At 35.5% G+C, this 16,838-nt stretch overlaps 1 protein-coding gene and 3 long non-coding RNA genes across 5 annotated transcripts; 1 reads left to right on the top strand and 3 right to left on the bottom strand.

Annotated features, from left to right (window-relative positions):
• Positions 1 to 1,290: 1,290 nt before the first annotated feature.
• Positions 1,291 to 4,439, bottom strand: LOC113678328 (uncharacterized). Its single transcript, XR_003446866.2, has 3 exons — positions 4,165 to 4,439; positions 3,002 to 3,208; positions 1,291 to 2,820 (listed from the first exon to the last, which is right to left on the bottom strand). It is a non-coding gene; the product is annotated as an uncharacterized LOC113678328 (long non-coding RNA).
• Positions 4,440 to 7,288: 2,849 nt separating this feature from the next.
• LOC113678326 (uncharacterized) lies at positions 7,289 to 8,083 on the top strand. Its single transcript, XR_003446864.2, has 2 exons — positions 7,289 to 7,469; positions 7,935 to 8,083. It is a non-coding gene; the product is annotated as an uncharacterized LOC113678326 (long non-coding RNA).
• A 699-nt stretch (positions 8,084 to 8,782) lies between these two features.
• LOC113678329 (uncharacterized) lies at positions 8,783 to 11,519 on the bottom strand. 2 transcript variants are annotated; one of them, XM_089186869.1, is made up of 3 exons: positions 11,383 to 11,519; positions 9,586 to 9,824; positions 8,783 to 9,008 (listed from the first exon to the last, which is right to left on the bottom strand). In XM_089186869.1, the coding sequence occupies exons 2-3, from the start codon at positions 9,800 to 9,802 to the stop codon at positions 8,995 to 8,997; spliced, it is 231 nt and encodes a 76-aa protein (XP_089042995.1). In that variant the 5' UTR covers positions 9,803 to 9,824; positions 11,383 to 11,519; the 3' UTR covers positions 8,783 to 8,994. The 2 variants fall into 2 exon arrangements, with proteins under 2 accessions (XP_089042995.1, XP_089042996.1); XM_089186870.1 differs by having other exon boundaries at positions 9,586 to 9,851; positions 11,383 to 11,508.
• A 1,993-nt stretch (positions 11,520 to 13,512) lies between these two features.
• On the bottom strand, positions 13,513 to 15,492 carry LOC149038326 (uncharacterized). Its single transcript, XR_016181172.1, has 3 exons — positions 15,342 to 15,492; positions 14,221 to 14,444; positions 13,513 to 13,776 (listed from the first exon to the last, which is right to left on the bottom strand). It is a non-coding gene; the product is annotated as an uncharacterized LOC149038326 (long non-coding RNA).
• Positions 15,493 to 16,838: the final 1,346 nt, after the last annotated feature.

The following is a 16,838-nucleotide window of genomic DNA, read 5'->3' as shown; positions in this document are numbered from 1 at the left end:
GCGAAACAGTAGCCACAAGACTCTATTTATAATCACACAATGAATCACACTTTGCAAAGAAGCGGATACATGTACGGAGTAATTGATACAAGTTCCAGATAAGAAAACGAAAAGGTTCATTTTTTAAAAACAAAGCTCGTGACTTGTTTCCTTTCCTTATCATCAGCACGCAATGGTATGTCTCCTATCAACATGATGGGTAAAATTCGTAACTCATTTTTACATATTATTTCAGACGTCCTGCCGACAAGAAGTCGTAAGAGGTTTCCTTAGTTTCTCATTTGAATTTTTTTCATTTCCTTGCAAAATTTCTTTTAATCATTGCCAGACTGGAAACGTTCCTCAATCGGATGATTTTCACCATTTCCTATTTTTTCCTCTCAACATAATCTTCCATTTCGTATTCGCTTGAGAAAAGTGAGCTTCATTAAGCCATTGGCATGATTCTCATTAGTTTCTTGTCGATCTGATTTACTTCTTTAACAGATAACCATTTTTTGGTTTTTCGATAACGTCGGTGTCCATTGATGAGAGTATTACAATATTCAGATCTTTTCCGTTCGGCTCAACATGACCAAGAATTACGAAGCGGAACTAACGCAGCAATAAAGAGTTTTATCTCACACCACATCACTGTTTTGTAAATCGCATCACAGAAATATATGTTAAGCGTTCTGTTTTCGCGGTCGTAAATAGCTGAGTGTTTTAATCACTGTTTCTTTTCAATGAATACTATCGCTTATAAATTATTCAAATCTTTCCTTTTCAATGAAAACAAAACTGATAACGGTGATAGACATGAATAATTACTAGCTACCTTGGAAATATCCAGAGGAGAAGTGGAACCCCTCAATAAAAAAAAAAGCGGCAAACTTTTCGCCTAATTTTGGTTAAACTGAAGAAGACTCGTTCATTCTAATTATAAATGAACACGACCTTTTTTCAGACAATAAAAAAATCTATTAAGGTTTTTTAAGTCGTTTCAAGGGAGAAATGACTAGGTTTTAAAAACTAAGACTTGAATCAAACTTTTTTGTTCTTCAGAAATGTTAACATTTTCTGTCTTCTAAGGTATTGCTCCTGCCTTTGTCATGTTCCAGACAGCCTCGTAAAACTGGAAAAATGTTGGTCCTCATTTCATGCATAAAATTTGATAAATACTTCGGAGGCCTCACAGTTTCATGGTTTACAATGTTTTGGGAATCTTCATTAAATCAAAGTCATTCATTCTCAGGAAGTGTCGCGGATTGTATAATTCAAATAGAAATTTATACAATTGTGATTCACAAAGCAAGTAACATCTGTTTATTTCATTTCAAATTCTAACAAATGAACTAATTTTCGATGCCGAAAGGTGACAAAACATCCATGGAAAAAATGTAAAAGTTTAAGGGAATATCATATAAATTATATAAATTTATTTATTGAATAAATAGCCGACACATAGTATTTAAACAATTGCTCTGATACCTACTCTTTAAATGATTTTTTTTCTTTTCATTTAAATCTTACACGATTTAAGTAAAAAAGATTTTGATGCTTCACTGACTCATCTGTTGTGGCATTCAGATCACCTAGAAATACGTTCATGGCCATGACTTCAGTAGTCCTTTGACTTGGCACATGAATCATGCATGGAAACTGGACAATATGTTGACTATTTCATTTGTGTTCATCAGAGATATTTTTCTGAATCGAGCTAAATATTCTCGTTAATACAGATTGCTCAAAATAACATTTGAAAAAACCTTGTGATTTTCCAAATTCTCTCTTTAAGCAAGTCAGTCACATGCAAATTTTGAATTGAGACTTTAATTAAAACAGTGGAGAAAAAAAACTTAAATTTCTTGAATTATTTCATTGTACAGGAAATATTCTTGCATTCTATATAGAAACAATCCCCCTCTGCCTAACGTTTAATTGATAGAAAGAGTAGTCATCCTATGACAAAGAAAATATGAAAAAAAAATTTCCTGGTCGCGTCCTAAGAGGGTCTTTAATTTGCAAAGAGAATATTATCCCAGTTAACTTTCTCTCAAGCATGTGATTAAATTTGGAGGAGGCTTAGTGGAGCATTATCCTTCGATCTTAAAGATATCCAAACTGAAAATATCATTATTTTTTCGCTGCAGCTTCGAAGAGAAATGTTAATCTTTGAGCTCCCCAGAGAGAAATTTGTCATCGCTGTTGACAAAATTCAATTTGTTATTCGATGTAGTTTATCAATTACACTGAAGCTAGAGACACTGAAGTTTACCGATAATCTGGTCGTTGTGTCAATTGGCCACCGTAAAGAGTTTTAAAAGCTTCTGATGAAGGGCTTTGACGTGAAACGCCAGCTTTTTACTCTTTACCGTGGCCAATTTACATTATCAACTCCACCTCAGTTGATACAACAAAATTACATTGGAGTAACGGTTGTTGACGTTTCCGAACAATAAGTCCTTCGGTAGGCCCAGTCAATAATTCAGCCTGACGGAAAGAAGGACAGAACTGAGAATGAAGTACAATCCGGCAGTTTATCATTCCGTCAGGCTTTATGTGAGTGAGTGAGTCATTTACTGAGTCAGTCAGTGAGACAGACAGTCAATTCGTCCTTCGGTATACGAATAGCAAGATAAATGACAAATTCCTTTAAATCTGCAGAAATTATGTTGTTCAGTATCGTTCTACAATTATAAAGTAACTCTTATGATGAAGATCCTTTTATTCTTTACAATGCTCATATTTTAGGTACTAATCCCATATTTAGGTTATAAAAGATCGGCTTAAGAAATGTCTGTGAGTTTGAAGGTCACTCCTCAGCATTTTGGATTCTGCCTGGAAACAGAAACAGATATCAGTTTTCATTAGCACAAAAACCATATTTCTTCTAAGAAAAAAATTAATGTAGGTTATTCAATGAAGCTTATATATGCCACCCTTATGTCATTGCGTCTCGTTACCACCTCCCTCTCTCCCAGACACACCCACACTCTATTGGGAAATTTAAGATACTCACTTCTTCTTGAGTAAAAAGGAAGTCGATATTCGCGCATATCAGCAGCCTCTCTTTTGTGCATATGATCGTCACGTGACTCCTTCTCGATTCGATCTCTGCCAGCGCGGAGCAAGCCGTCAATTTCATCAATATATTCACCAGCAACTAACATAATCAACAGAACAGTAACAAATGCTGCAGCCATAGTTTGCTTTCACGGCGTCAATTCTAAAGTGAAAAAGGGATTTTTGTGACAGCTTTTCTTTGCGAAAATCAACAGTTTTTATTGATCATACTGTTTTCAGTGTATCAGATAAATCAAGTGTAATTCACAGACGTACATATGCATATAGTGCAAGCACAATAAATTTTAAAATAAATGATGCAAGTCTAACATTCACTTTTCTGTTGCATTCGATATTACTTTGTCATTCCTGAATTTAATGTCATTTCAACTGTTGGGTTCATCTACAAATCTCCAAGTGTAACGCCATAATGTAGATAAAAGACTTCTAAAGACTTCTCTTCTTCTTTAAAAGAAAAGACTCTTTGAGGGGAATTCAGTTCTTTGTGTAAGCAAGTTCCAAACGATAATTCTTTTCTAGCTATTACGAAAAGAAATTTATTCCAAGAAGGTAACTCAAAAAAAATTTCATAATTCGTTAATTACTAAAAGTGATTACACAGTGAAAATGTTGGTGTTTATAACGCCTGGATTAGCGGACTCTGATTGGTCGATGATTAAGTCGTATAATTTTCTTTCTAATTTTCTCTAATTTTCTCTAATTTTCTATAATCATTAAGCGCGGGTTGATTTTAAGACTTAGCATTAAATTATTCTTTGAAATTCTGTGATCATGATTCTCAGGAAGAAACATAGAAAAATTACGTTAACACATGAAAAAAAGTATCTTCTTAGGCTCTTGACGATTAAAAAAAAAACTGAAAAAAATCAACCGTGTGGTCGCTCTGAATTTGATGATTCGTTCTTGTTTGAAACTGGTGTGATTGAAACCGAACTAGTATCTTTATTTGTTTCCATTTAAACATAGTAACTGGAGAAAGCCAAGAGATCAGACATTTTAAAAGAAAAAGTAGAAACAAGATACAATTTAAGTCAACTATGAGATGGAGAATTTCGGAACGTAAGGCAAGCCATGTTTAGTTCCTATTATAAACCTTACCTTTTGGGAGTTTCCAACCGTCCTTTGAACCGCCGGTTTGTTGTAAAATCGGCTTGTGGAGTACTGCTCGCAAAATCTCTTTCATTTAAGCCCACCAAGCACTCAATGATAAGCAAACGGATGTAGGCTCATTTAGATACCACGAACAAGCTGTGAATGACTTTTCACGAAAACAATATCAATGTTTTTCATTTCAACACATGAAAAGCTTTGTTGCACTCATTTGGAAAGGAAATAATTCGTTTTTTCTCATTCTGGAAATGAAATCACGCATTCAAGTTATTGAATCTAAGAAGATTAATTGGTAAAAAATGGTATTCTGAATACCTAGAGCGCCCTATTTGAGGGGGCTTTTTGATCTAATTTTGTCGTGATTTGCGGAACCAAAAAAAATGCTTTGATCGTGCGATACATAGCAAATACGGCTCGATTTTGGTCTCACAAATAACCGGAACTCATCAGCGAGTGAAAATGACGGAGATATTAAAAGGCGTAGATGATTTGAAAATAATTAATAAAGTTTGCATTCCACTCTTACTATAATTTTTTCAGCAGATTCCTGATCTGATGTAACTTACAGTTTTGCTAACGGGCTTTCAAAGGAATCAAATGACATTTCAGTGATTAGTTATCATGGCTGAGGTGTCGTTTTAAACATTAAACAAGTATACCATGTGTCGAAACATTAAATGTCCGCCTCTTGCAGCGATTATCAGAAAAGTGTCCTTTGAGATAACATCTTTCATGAATAATTGATTGCATTTGTTTCTAGGAACAAATTTGTGGGCTGTTTCAGTCGGAAATAAATTATCTATAAGCAGCAAATAAGTAACAGTGAAAAGAGTTGTTTATCACGTCTTACCATAACAAACTCACTATTCTTAAACGTATCCAGAATCTTTCTGACCCATAATCACAGTAGATACTAAAATTAGCTGCAGAATCCTTTACATCAATACGTAACCTGTTGTTATTATGAATGAAAAAGGCTTAGGAGTGAATACTCATCGCCGGCGCTAAAAAATAGCTATGGCCTTCAAATGTTTGATACGTTTGAATACTACCTCAGTGTGCCTCCTGGAGCGAACATGCCTTGGGGGATTAAAAAAAATACACAGATCTATACAACATCAGATTTATCATTATTAAGATCAGGACCCGACATGCAAAAAGTATTTAAAATATGTCTTTGTTTAAAATTACTCTCTTTTTCGAAACACAAGTCAAAAACAGAATTTTTACTTCTGCGGCCCCAGTGGATGTATTTTTCAAAAAAAAAAAATGCTTGCTTTTAACGGAAGATCCAACAACGAAATTACAACACGTTAACAGACATAACTTGAGCTATGGCAGAGAAACGCCAAATTATCAAAATGAATTCTTTACAAGAAATCACGTTATAATTAGAAAATTTCAGAGTTTTTGAACTTAGACTTGAGATTAAAAAGGTTTTGGTCACAATTTTAATCAAAACTAATCATTTGCAACTAAAATTTACAATCTTCAGTACCTTATATCATATTTTAAAAATCACCGCTCGGTTTAATTTACTTCGACAAAGGTATATTAGGTATTGTTTTTTTCTCCAATATATATTTTTTATGGAGGGATTTCTGTGATGTAGTTGACTATGTGGAATTTAACTTGAATAAATTTACCCTCCGCTAAGAATTATTTCGTGTCATAATTGAAGAAGTAGCTGAAGTCCACTCAAAATTCCACTTATGTGAGAACTATTTTCAAACTATTAATTGCTGCGAGGCCTTAATTTGTCATCTATGTCTCCGCGGAAGGAAATTAACTGAATGATTAATTTCTGGTGTTTATCAACAAGGCATAAACCATACTACAGTAAGAACACGCAAATAGCCAAAATATGAATAATCTTTAACAATTAAAGAGGATTAGACAAAAAACAACTTGAAAGGGAACAACAAATATTTCTTCAAAACCCATACATGCCATATTGATTTCTCGAACACAGACTTCAGTTCTTAAAAATTTGAATCTTCAAAATGAAACATTTTGCGTTACATGATTTGCTTGATGAACTCTTCTTAAACCTGTTATTAATACATTATGTAAGGTACTTATATACGATGTAGTAGAGAGACCCGGTGTTTATATCAAAACCATAAGATGCAAAAGAATACTCTGAAAAAGAATAAACACGCATCTTTAGGCTCTTAATCGCGGAGTTAACCACCTGGATGTTTCGCTCTGACGAAGGGCTAAAGCTCGCAACATCAGCTTTGAAACTCTTTACGGTAGCCAATTTAGGTTTTCAACTCAGTTGTTAACACTAAATTACCAATATATATTTTAAAATCAACTCAGAAAAAAAATCATCTGGATGTTAAATACTTCGCCTGAGGGATTGTATCAATCTTTAAGATCATGGAATATTTCATATCCTTATCGCATATTTGAATTAATCAAATGTTCACACCTCTGTATGTGTTTTTCTACCATGAATAAATCAAGAATGTGTTCTGGGATGATAAATTAAGTTTTGCTAGTGTTGTTGTTTCATTTCGTATATAAAAAAAGCTTTGAGAGAAGATCAACCACAGTTATCATAGTGAAGGTGAGATAATCTATTCATTTAACCACCGTCTGAAGTTAATTTCTGGTAAGCATCATCAGCAGTGATTTATTTTGCATGGATAAATAACAGATCATTTTTAAATTATCCCACAACTCGATCGGTTTTCCAATAACTTTTCTCGCTTTATACCTTGAGAGAAACAACAATTTAGTTGAGACTTTAAACAAGAATTCTTAGGAAAAAATCTCTTCCGTTCTAAATGTGACTTTTACAATTCTGAAAGTATAGATTCCGTAAGATTACTGTAGGCAAAACATTTGCCCATGTTACTCTTGTTTTAATTTCCTTAATTTCTTCACTGTTAATTTTTTCCGCAGTTTATTTCTGAATAATATTCTCTATTTCTCGATCGAGAAAAATCGTGTTATTTGCATTAGTTCTGGGACTTGATTCTTTAACACAAAATCGGTTGCTGCAATGGACATCAAGCTCATTTCAAATAATTCATTTTGTGTCTCTTCATCTTTTACGAGGAATTATTGACGAAATTTTCGATCCATCTTCAGATTTGTCGCCATGAACAAAGTACTTCTCACAGTTCTGGTGTTCGTGCTAGTTGCTGGTGTGTTTGTTGATCAAGGTGAAGCCCTGCTTAGAGCCGGTAGAGATCGGATCGAGAAAATGCAACGAGATGAGTCAGCGGCAATGGAGACAGCTCAGGAAGAATTACGAGGCGATGCTTATTGCTACACTGCAGGTAACGTAACAGATGGTGAACAGATATTTTTACTCGCTCTCTTAGCCAGGAAAATGCCAGTAATGAGAATGTGGCTTGAGGCGTTTGATTTTGACAATTAACTGCTTTTCGAGGAATTTTCCATCTGATTTTTACCCTAAAAAAGGTCAAAGAATCATTAATTGCTTTGAAAATGACTTCTCATTTTAATTATGAAGTAATAGTTTGTTACCATAGAAACTGGTTCACGAACAGTTGAAGATGAAACAAAAACTATTGATCAAGGTATTCGCTAATAAAATATTTATTGGCTAAGTCTGACCGAGAAAAAAAAGCAAATTGAAAGGGACTGAAATCCACTATACTCCCTCCTCGACCCTCTCGCTTACCTCGGCTTCGAGAATTAAACGATCGATAAAGTATAATTATTTTTCGGACTGGACAAATTTTCTCATACTGACTGAGACTTTTTTAATTTTGTAACAGATGGAGTACAAAGGAAGAAAAAATGGCAACGAAATTAATTGATCATCTGTAACTCATCAATAGCAAATAATGCCCATGACAACAAAGAAAGCTCTAAACTTGTATTAACAACGCACTTCAGCTCTGAATAAAAATTGCAATTTATGGTAGATCAGGGCAATTTTTATCGATATTTTCTAGTGTCCTAACAGTATTTGTGAAAATTTCATGGAAAGGGTGTGTCACAGTTTATATTTTCGCATGTCATATAATTGTGTCTTACTGTGAGGCCGTCCAAACGATGATCGTCGAACAAAGTTCTCGTGGCATAGAAGATGACAGCGCGTCGTCTGTGTTTTAGTTTTCGTTCAGTTTAGGTTCGTATCCTAGATTCACCATGCAGAGGGAAAATGGTCGTACGGTAAAACAAATTCGGCAGACAGGAGAGGTGAAACATGTACCGTAAAATCTTGTATATTCCTCAACCGTGCACTGAAAAAATAAGAGAGAGAGAGGGGGGGGGGGAAAGAGAGAGGGGGGGAGAGAGAGAGAGAGAGGGGGAAAGAGGGGGGAGACAGGGGGAGACAGGGGGGAGACAGGGGGGAAGAGGGGGGAGACAGGAGGGGAGACAGGGGGGAGACAGGGGGGAAGAGGGGGGAGACAGGAGTGGAGACAGGGGGGAGACAGGGGGGAGACAGGGGGGAGACAGGGGGAGAGACAGGGGGAGAGAGGGGGGGAGAGGAAAAGAAAACTAATTTTTTTTTTCGTACAAATGAATGGCAAACCTCGACAAAAACGCCTGCTCCCCTTATTTTTCTTTAAAGAATGATCTGAAATCATCATACACATTGAACACAACGATAACAAGATAGTGATTCAAGTTTATTAGAATATATGATCTAATGGCAGAATTTTACAAAAGAGAGAGCAATCATCACAATGAGTAAAGGCTTAATGCGCTTCAAACACGCCTCGCAAAGGATATAACTGAGTTTGTCTAAAATAGCTGGCATTTTTTCGTTTCAATTGTCGCTTTCTACCTATCAGAGTCGAGAGCAACGAGCTGCACATTCCATCTTTGTCAATTCATAATTTCTGAAAGAGAACAATTGAAAATCTTAGATTAAAAAAAATCAGGCAATTCTAAGGAAAAGAAACATTCACCATTTGGCATCATAAAAGTTACTTAACCATTTCATCCTCGTGAGTGACCGGCTTATCTTTTTTTCGGGCCCACAGAATCGCCCGTCAATCAAATGTAAACGTCATAAGAAGAGAGGAAATGTTCTCCAATTATAAAGGCTCCTGATCATCAATCAAATTCTCCTTAACAGTAACACAGAAATGGGAAGAATGCAGTGCTGAGATTATGAATACATATATGTTATTCACCAGACGGGAGGTCCGTATTGGGAAAAACTGTACCCGAGGTCTTGGATACCGCCGCACAGTTTTTCCCAATACGGACCGACCATGGCTGGTGAATAACATTTTTATTTTTTTCTAAAACCTAACAAATGGTTGCGAAAAGAACCGCCCACTGTGAGCGGGCCCGATGGGGAGAATACTGCCCGCTCTCGGAACCGATAAGATTGCAGGATTTGTAGAATACCGCCCGCTCACGAACTGAGAAAAAAAAATAATAGTGTATTCGGCTGCCAATGCAACATACCTTCATTTTCATTGCCCAAAGGTCTTGCACGTCTATAACCTGATTTTCTGGCGTAAACCGGCTTCGCTTGGTTATGCATTATTTCGAGTTCTTCGCGAACACCTTTTCTAGGAATCATTATGTTGTCTCTTCCAGCTCTGAGAAGACACTGAACCTGTCCGACCAGTGTGACAGTGATTAAAAAAACGGCCAACGTTGTAAGAAGAACGTTCTTCATTGTCAATAGATTATACTCAAACCTAGAGATTGAATGAAAAGAAAATTGGCTGAAAACGAGAAGGAAGGCACAGACATATTAGTTGATGATTAGAGGAAGTCGAAGTTACATTGGAAAAAATGGATAAATATGGAAAGAGAAGGCTTAAGGAAAGGGAAGACTGCCACGAATTGCAAATGACTACAAAATATTAATATCGTACTAAATCGATGGTAGAAGCTATAGAGCGTTCCTAGAATTGATAAGTGTTGACAACAAACAACTGAAGCCATTACAGTTTCGGAAAGCTAATGTTAGTTATGGAAAAGATATAAATCACTTGATGCGAGGAAAGGAGTAATTCAGACTTTTTAAATGAAGTGCAAAACAAACGGAACAATTTTAATTGCTGTGGAGTCTTTCCTTTTACTTATGCAATCATTGAGCGGCTTTCTAGACTTTACGGTGACCTTCTAAAATCAGCGATATTCACAGATGAAGGTTGCTAAAAATTATGAAAAAATCCGTCTCGGTCTCTAAAGCACAGCCAGGTGCAGAAATTACTTGTGTTCAGATAGCTATTGAAAAAGCTTCGCGGGAACGAATTCGAACACCAAAGATGTTTAAAAAGTCTTTAACGTTGAGTTTTAAGCCTGAAAACGGAATGATTATATATTCTGGTTTAGCAAAACGCCTAAAATTTCATAGCTCACAGGTCAAAATTTATCCAGAATGAAGTAAAGGCCACTAGGGTATTTTTTCAAAAAGCTTTGAAAACTGTGCCATAGAACCGCCTATGTCGCCTCTCGAAAAGCATTTCTTATTTGCTGAGGGTCTTCTGCATTTGCTTAAAAGCATCATTTGACGCACGGAGAAATTTATGTACGGCATTATTTGCCGCTGAATAAATTCTGCTGACTTCTACAGTTTGCAAAACTTATCAACGTAAATCCACTCTCTTACGCGCGACAATTAATTAACCCTTCCTCAAAACGACCGTTAACAAATTTTCGGTTTTCAATTTAAAGTTGTTTACTATGATGCTAAAACTTAATCTACCTTAGGGAAATATACATCTGCTTTCATATTCGAACAATAAGGTCGCATCTTACTTAGGGTGTTTCATTCTTCGTTTGCGGTATCATATGGCGCATTTTTCTGAGGAAAAATCCGTAGGGAATCAAAAGAGCATAAAGGAAAACGAGTGAAGAAAAAGTTCAGTTACGAACGGAATTTTTGGATTGGAAAACGTTTTTTTTTTTTTTTTTCGTAACTCCATTACACAGGGGAATTAGCCGATAAAAATATTTCAAGTAAAAGTAGTATTATATGAAAGTTGTTTTTAGTTGTTTCCAACAGTCAATTTTTTTTAAATCGTTTGAATTTTTGCACCCAGACTGCGCAAAAACTTTCCAATCCAGAACTACTTCCTAAAAGAACCTTGAGGACGCTTCATTCGATATTCGGCCGTTTTGAAGATAAGATTTTAGATTTAAAAAGTGAATCCCTTACTACAACAAAAAGGGAACTATCGATCGCAACACGCAGTCAAATCACTGATCAAAGATTCCTTTTAAACAACAGCCAGTACAGATTCTTACCTAAGGAATAATGTTGCTGCTACTATTTTCTTCTATTTGGCTTGAAACGTCAGTAGATCGCTAGACGAATGGTGTCTAAACGTTTCCTTCGGCAGCCTTCCTTTTTATAACAAAAGTCACTATATTTAGTATTAATGATGTCCACCAGCATTAATTTTTAATGGTAATTCCTTCTCAGTTTATTTTGCTTTTCATTTATGTTTTATTATATCGTATTTGAAAGGAACGTTGTTTAGCACTGGGAACAAACAATTTTAATTAATCATCTATAATAGTCGTGGGTCTTTTGAGAGCCATTGTCCAGGCTTCGTTTACCGCTTTTAATGATTCACTCTTTAAACAAATTTCTAAAGAATTGTATTTTTTCATAATCTACCCAACTGCGGTATTGTATCTTGTAAGTGTGTGTGCAAAGACCGAACCGCTCTGCCTAATCAAAAACTAAAGTTTCTTTCACGAATTATCGAAAGGCAATTTTTCACCGAAAGACGCGCCATAGGACTGAAAATCGTCGTAGAAGTAACAAAGGACTTACTTATCTACAGTTTTACGACCAGTTAACTAGGATGACGGTTTTTTGTGCCGGTACAATCAACGAAACATTTCACCTCGTTAATTTCTATGACACCTCTTGTACAATTCATTGAAAATGAGCTAGGGGTAAAAAGCCGTTTGTTTAGGTTTGTTCGGTGCGGACAAAATTGTTGATTGAGTAAAGTAAGGGAATATTTACATCTAACGGAGAAACTTTCCTTGTGCTTTGGACAACCAAAGTTATGCTGCAAGAAATACTTTTTGAATTAAGAATTCGATTGAATGCTTGTAATCTCATGATGATGAAAAACAGACTCAAATGCTTTCTCTGAATGAAACATTTCGATGATCTTTTGTTGGAACGTTTGCTCCCCAACACAATTTTTGCAGTAAAACTACATTGAAAGTTCTATAAACAGTAAAACCTGAAAAACGCGCAAATTCTAAAGGGCTAGTTCGTACAGTACAGTTCATAACAGTGGCTTTAATTTACGAGATTAATTCAGTTTATACAGTGTAAATATCCTCTCATACCAAAGAGTACCGATCAATGCTGTAAATTCTAAGACCACTAACGACAATTTCATAGTGTTAAGATTTACCGCACCGATATTTTTTTAGTCATTTTCCCGTAATTAAAAAGAATGATCCAAAATCATCAAGTGACTCGAAAACCATAAAGCGGAAACTAATATTTAGTCGGTCTAGACAAATGAGTGAAAGAAAAACTTAAAGTTGAATTAATAATTGATTAATTGGCGGTGTCGGTTCAAGTCTAAAAAGTAATGACAATGAAATTTGTTTTAAGGTGTAAAATTAGAGAGTAAACCGAAGTCTTCATTTACCTAACGAACTCCGCTTGAAAGCCACTTTCGACCTTGCGTGTTTATACGTGCGGAAGCGGGCGCGAATTAACTGGCTTTGAATACTAAGCCGGCAAGGTTTGTAAACATGCCACGAAAAACACCCAAGAGAAAACGAAATGGACTATTAGAGTTTTTGAAGGTTTTCACGCTTTCAGATTGTCATTGGCTTAAGGACGTTAATAAAACTCAAACACGCTTACGCTTGTATGATATATAAAGTTTCGTCTTGGGAAGCGGCCAGAGTACTCAACATGCTCAAGAATCGAAGTAGGGAAAAACTCGACTGCTTCAAGTGTTTCCTCTACACTTCTTTCGTACTCTAACTCCATAGTTTATTTCAAGCTGAAAATTTCAGCCAAATGTAGACGTTTTACTATACTCAAAAATTGCGTAACGATGAGAAGTTAAAAGTTGTAGAATTCTTTCTTTGTGCCAAATGAAAGGAAATTCGTTATTTCACTCCTGTCGGCCTATTCTCGACATTTTCAGAGTAACAGTCCTGAAATTACGCTACATTACAGATGCAAACGGTAGCAGAGAGCGAACTTTCATGAGTTATGCAGATCATAACATTAGCAACTTGAGGCTTAAAGGATGTATAAAACCGTTGCCAACATTTGTAGTTTCGGTGGGTAAATTTCCAGCGAATTATTTTGTGTTTTCTGGAGTGGTCCGGTTTAAGGGAATTACATTTATTCTATACTTAAATTACACATGGCATCTGATATGGACATGAAATGTTAAAAACTTTATTCGCTCTTTTTATTGCATCTATTTGTATTCCATCTCAAAAATAGTAGGCGTGATCAAGGAGATAAAATCCAGAGACAATTCAAAGACTTCCTCGCCGGATCTACAAGGTCTGTTCGCAGCAGGTAGATCGTAAACAATGTAAGGTTTGGGGTATCACACTATAACTTATTTCGGGAAAATTCCTGAACCATGTATGGAATACTTTATCTGTGGTCGTCAGTTTCCGACTGTTTTACAAACCCTGGAGAAGTAAAACGAGAAAGATATTGTTTGAAAGGAGAGAGAACTAGAAATATTAAGGGTGTTTCATTCTAGGTTCTGAGATAGGATATAAAATTCTAGCTGTTGTCATTGTAGAGAAGAGAGTATGACTTTAGTCTTCGAAATTTATCGGACAGCTAGAAGGAGAGCACTGAGAAACATTGCAAATGTTTATATTCATTGTGACTAAGGACTTTGCAGTTTTATATAGGAGAAATGATGACCGAATCAGGAAATGCTTTTGTGATCTCGTTGAAAGTAATGAACTCGAAAAACTCAGCTCCTTGCCTTGGGCGTGGTCCTCATGACAACTACTCATTTAGGCATGCTCAGAAAAGAAACAGTCAACGAAAATCTGCATAATTTGATTTTTTGTAAACATGAAGTGAAAAACCTTGACTTAAACGATATCAGTTTTACTCACCTCTAATTGTGTTTGGTACATATCCTTTTAAATTGCTATTCGTGTTTATGCGGGCGTTTCTTGGAAATATTTTGTCTTCCTGAGAAACTTTTGCGTTCAATGTTCTTCCTTCTCGGATGAAAGCACTTCCTGATTCCCACAAAACTGTAAACGTTGCGAAAAGCAGAGCAAAACAAATGGGTACCTTGTACGTGAGCATAGCTTCTCTTTCCCGGATATTAAATCTATGAAACAAGGAGGTAAATAAATTGTATGTTTTAAATAAAAAGTGCTAAGTTTTAAATATGGCCTACTAGAGCGCTTTTCGACAAAACGTCAAGCAAAAATCAAAGAAATTCTCAGCAGGCAATAAACCTCTTCAGCTAGCATTTTTTTAACCATTTCAGGTCTCTGGGGAATTCCCAGCTTTATCTTTTATAAATTACGCGTACAGATACACGTGAATAAGACGAAATGTGAAAGAAATAGACTAGAGTATAATTACATGACCTAAAATGGGTAAACAAAACATACAAGCTAAATAGGTCTATCAAGAAAAAGGTCAACATCACACGACCTGACGCGCGGGAAAACGCGGATAGCCAAGTCGCGATTGGTTTTCAGCTTTGTGTCTGATTGGTTGAGAGCATGGCGCACGTTTCCTGGACCAATCACAGAGGGGATTGAAGCTAAAACAAAGTAAATTCAGATTGCTTTCAAAATTCAATTTAACGTGGCTCTAAGATTAGACTTTACGAGTCATATAACAAAGCAGATATCTTCAGTTTCTTAACAAGTATTACATATAATCAGTTGAAAATTCAGCTCAAGTAAATTATGTAAAAAAGACGATAACTTGTCTTTAGACTTGATGAAGACTTCGTGATACATAAAAGCATTTTCATCTGATGCCTTTTGTGTTAAAGAGTGTTAGTCAAATGCAATCAATTTGGGAAAAAGAAGAAGAAAGTGTTTAACTAAAGTTGTCTGTCCATTGCATCACATCTTCGGAGTAAATCGATGACAAAACTGAACAACAACCGAACAAAGACGATCTTGAATTCAATATCGCTTTGATAACAAAATGAAGAGACCCTCTTCAAATGCTAACAAGTTACATTTTCACAAATATGTTTACGAACCTGAAAATACTAGAAGATACTTTCACGGATCCTACTTGTAACCAAAAGCAGTTGCAAAGATCGAATTTATACGCGTGACACGTGGTTACAATTAAACGGATGCAAGCAGGGGAGGGATCTTCCGAGCTTAGTAGATCGTTAGGATAAAAAATTCAATATTCTCGTCGGTTTATTCAACAAGTACGCTTCCTTATCGATGCGATCGGAAACAAGACCAAGATAGTTTTAATGAAGTAAATCTAATTCCCTTCACCTGCGAAGAACAAATCTTTTCTCGAAGATTAAGATCGTACTACAATAATTGGACAGATTTGGATCAACTCGGATATCAAAGTGTAACTCAATATATTTCGACAAGGATCAAATGCTAAATTGGAAACCAAAGATAAAAGTTTATGCTTTCGGAAATCTTTGTGCCGGTAAAGCTTTGTATCAAAATGAAGAAAAATAGTTCTTAATGGTCTTAAATTGAGAAGGGATCGATGTATTTATCCGATTTTATCCAATTTATCTCTTGTAAATAGTTTTTGTATCTTTTTATTGAACATAGCTTATGAGCCTTTTATTGTACATAGCTGATTTAATAAAAGCTAAGTTTTTTCGTCTGTCTCGCGATGTAGTTACGTGCGATCTACATCACACGTGACTACATCGTGAGACAAACGAGAAACTTAGCTTTTATTGTTATTCACCACAGTGAATAACCACAACCTTTTCTACGAAAAAAGGTGAATTAGTTCTTGAATCTCCTTATTGTATAAACCTTATGCTGTTTTACCTTTTATTTAGGAAAACATCATAAGGTAAACTTCCAGTTTGCCTTTTCAAGATGTTTTATTACTTTTGTTTTTTTTCAAAAATTCTCAAAGGTGGTGATTAAAATATGGACATCTAGAGGTGAACTCTTTTCTTTATTTTTCCTTAGTGACAACACAGTGTTCTGCAGCTCTTTTTCCCGGGATAAAGGAGAAAACGTGTTTTACTTTCTGACGTAGTTTTAAAAAGGTATTGTTCGCCGTGAAACCGACTATTATTTGCCCAACTGTTACTCGATCATGCTAAAAGCAACGTGTATTTAATATGCTTCCAAGACTTTTTGAAAAAGCGAGTCGCAAATAGGAAACTTTTTTACGGGGTGCAAGTTTATTTTTTTGATTGACAATAGGCAGTTCACGGGCAGACAGATTTAAATCAACCAGGTTTGAAATTTACGGATAAGGCAAGACGAGGAAGTAACACAAATTGAGCTGTGATAGAAAATCAATTGTTTATCTTCAGTATGATAAGGCAAATTTCCTCTATGAATAAGATAATGAAATAATTGGTATCATTTAACTAATGAAAATAAATTTGGTTTTTGGAACTATCATTTCTACAGCAAGATAACATTTTCTCGAACACTTAACAAAGACCGCTAATATCAGATTGCTTTCTTCTAAAAAATAATAAACGACTGACGGATGTACATTCATTTGTGATTATTTGTAACGAGCAGGG

Source organism: Pocillopora damicornis, chromosome 11 (assembly GCF_964200805.1).
Source record: "Pocillopora damicornis chromosome 11, jaPocDami1.2, whole genome shotgun sequence".
NCBI lineage: Eukaryota > Metazoa > Cnidaria > Anthozoa > Scleractinia > Pocilloporidae > Pocillopora > Pocillopora damicornis.
Note: the sequence above shows the minus strand (reverse complement) of the source record. Positions and strands in the feature narration are given on the sequence as shown.

Excerpts from the sequence above, each read along its gene's own strand:
- LOC113678329 (XM_089186869.1), bottom strand. The coding sequence starts at position 9,802 with ATGAAGAACGTTCTTCTTACAACGTTGGCCGTTTTTTTAATCACTGTC.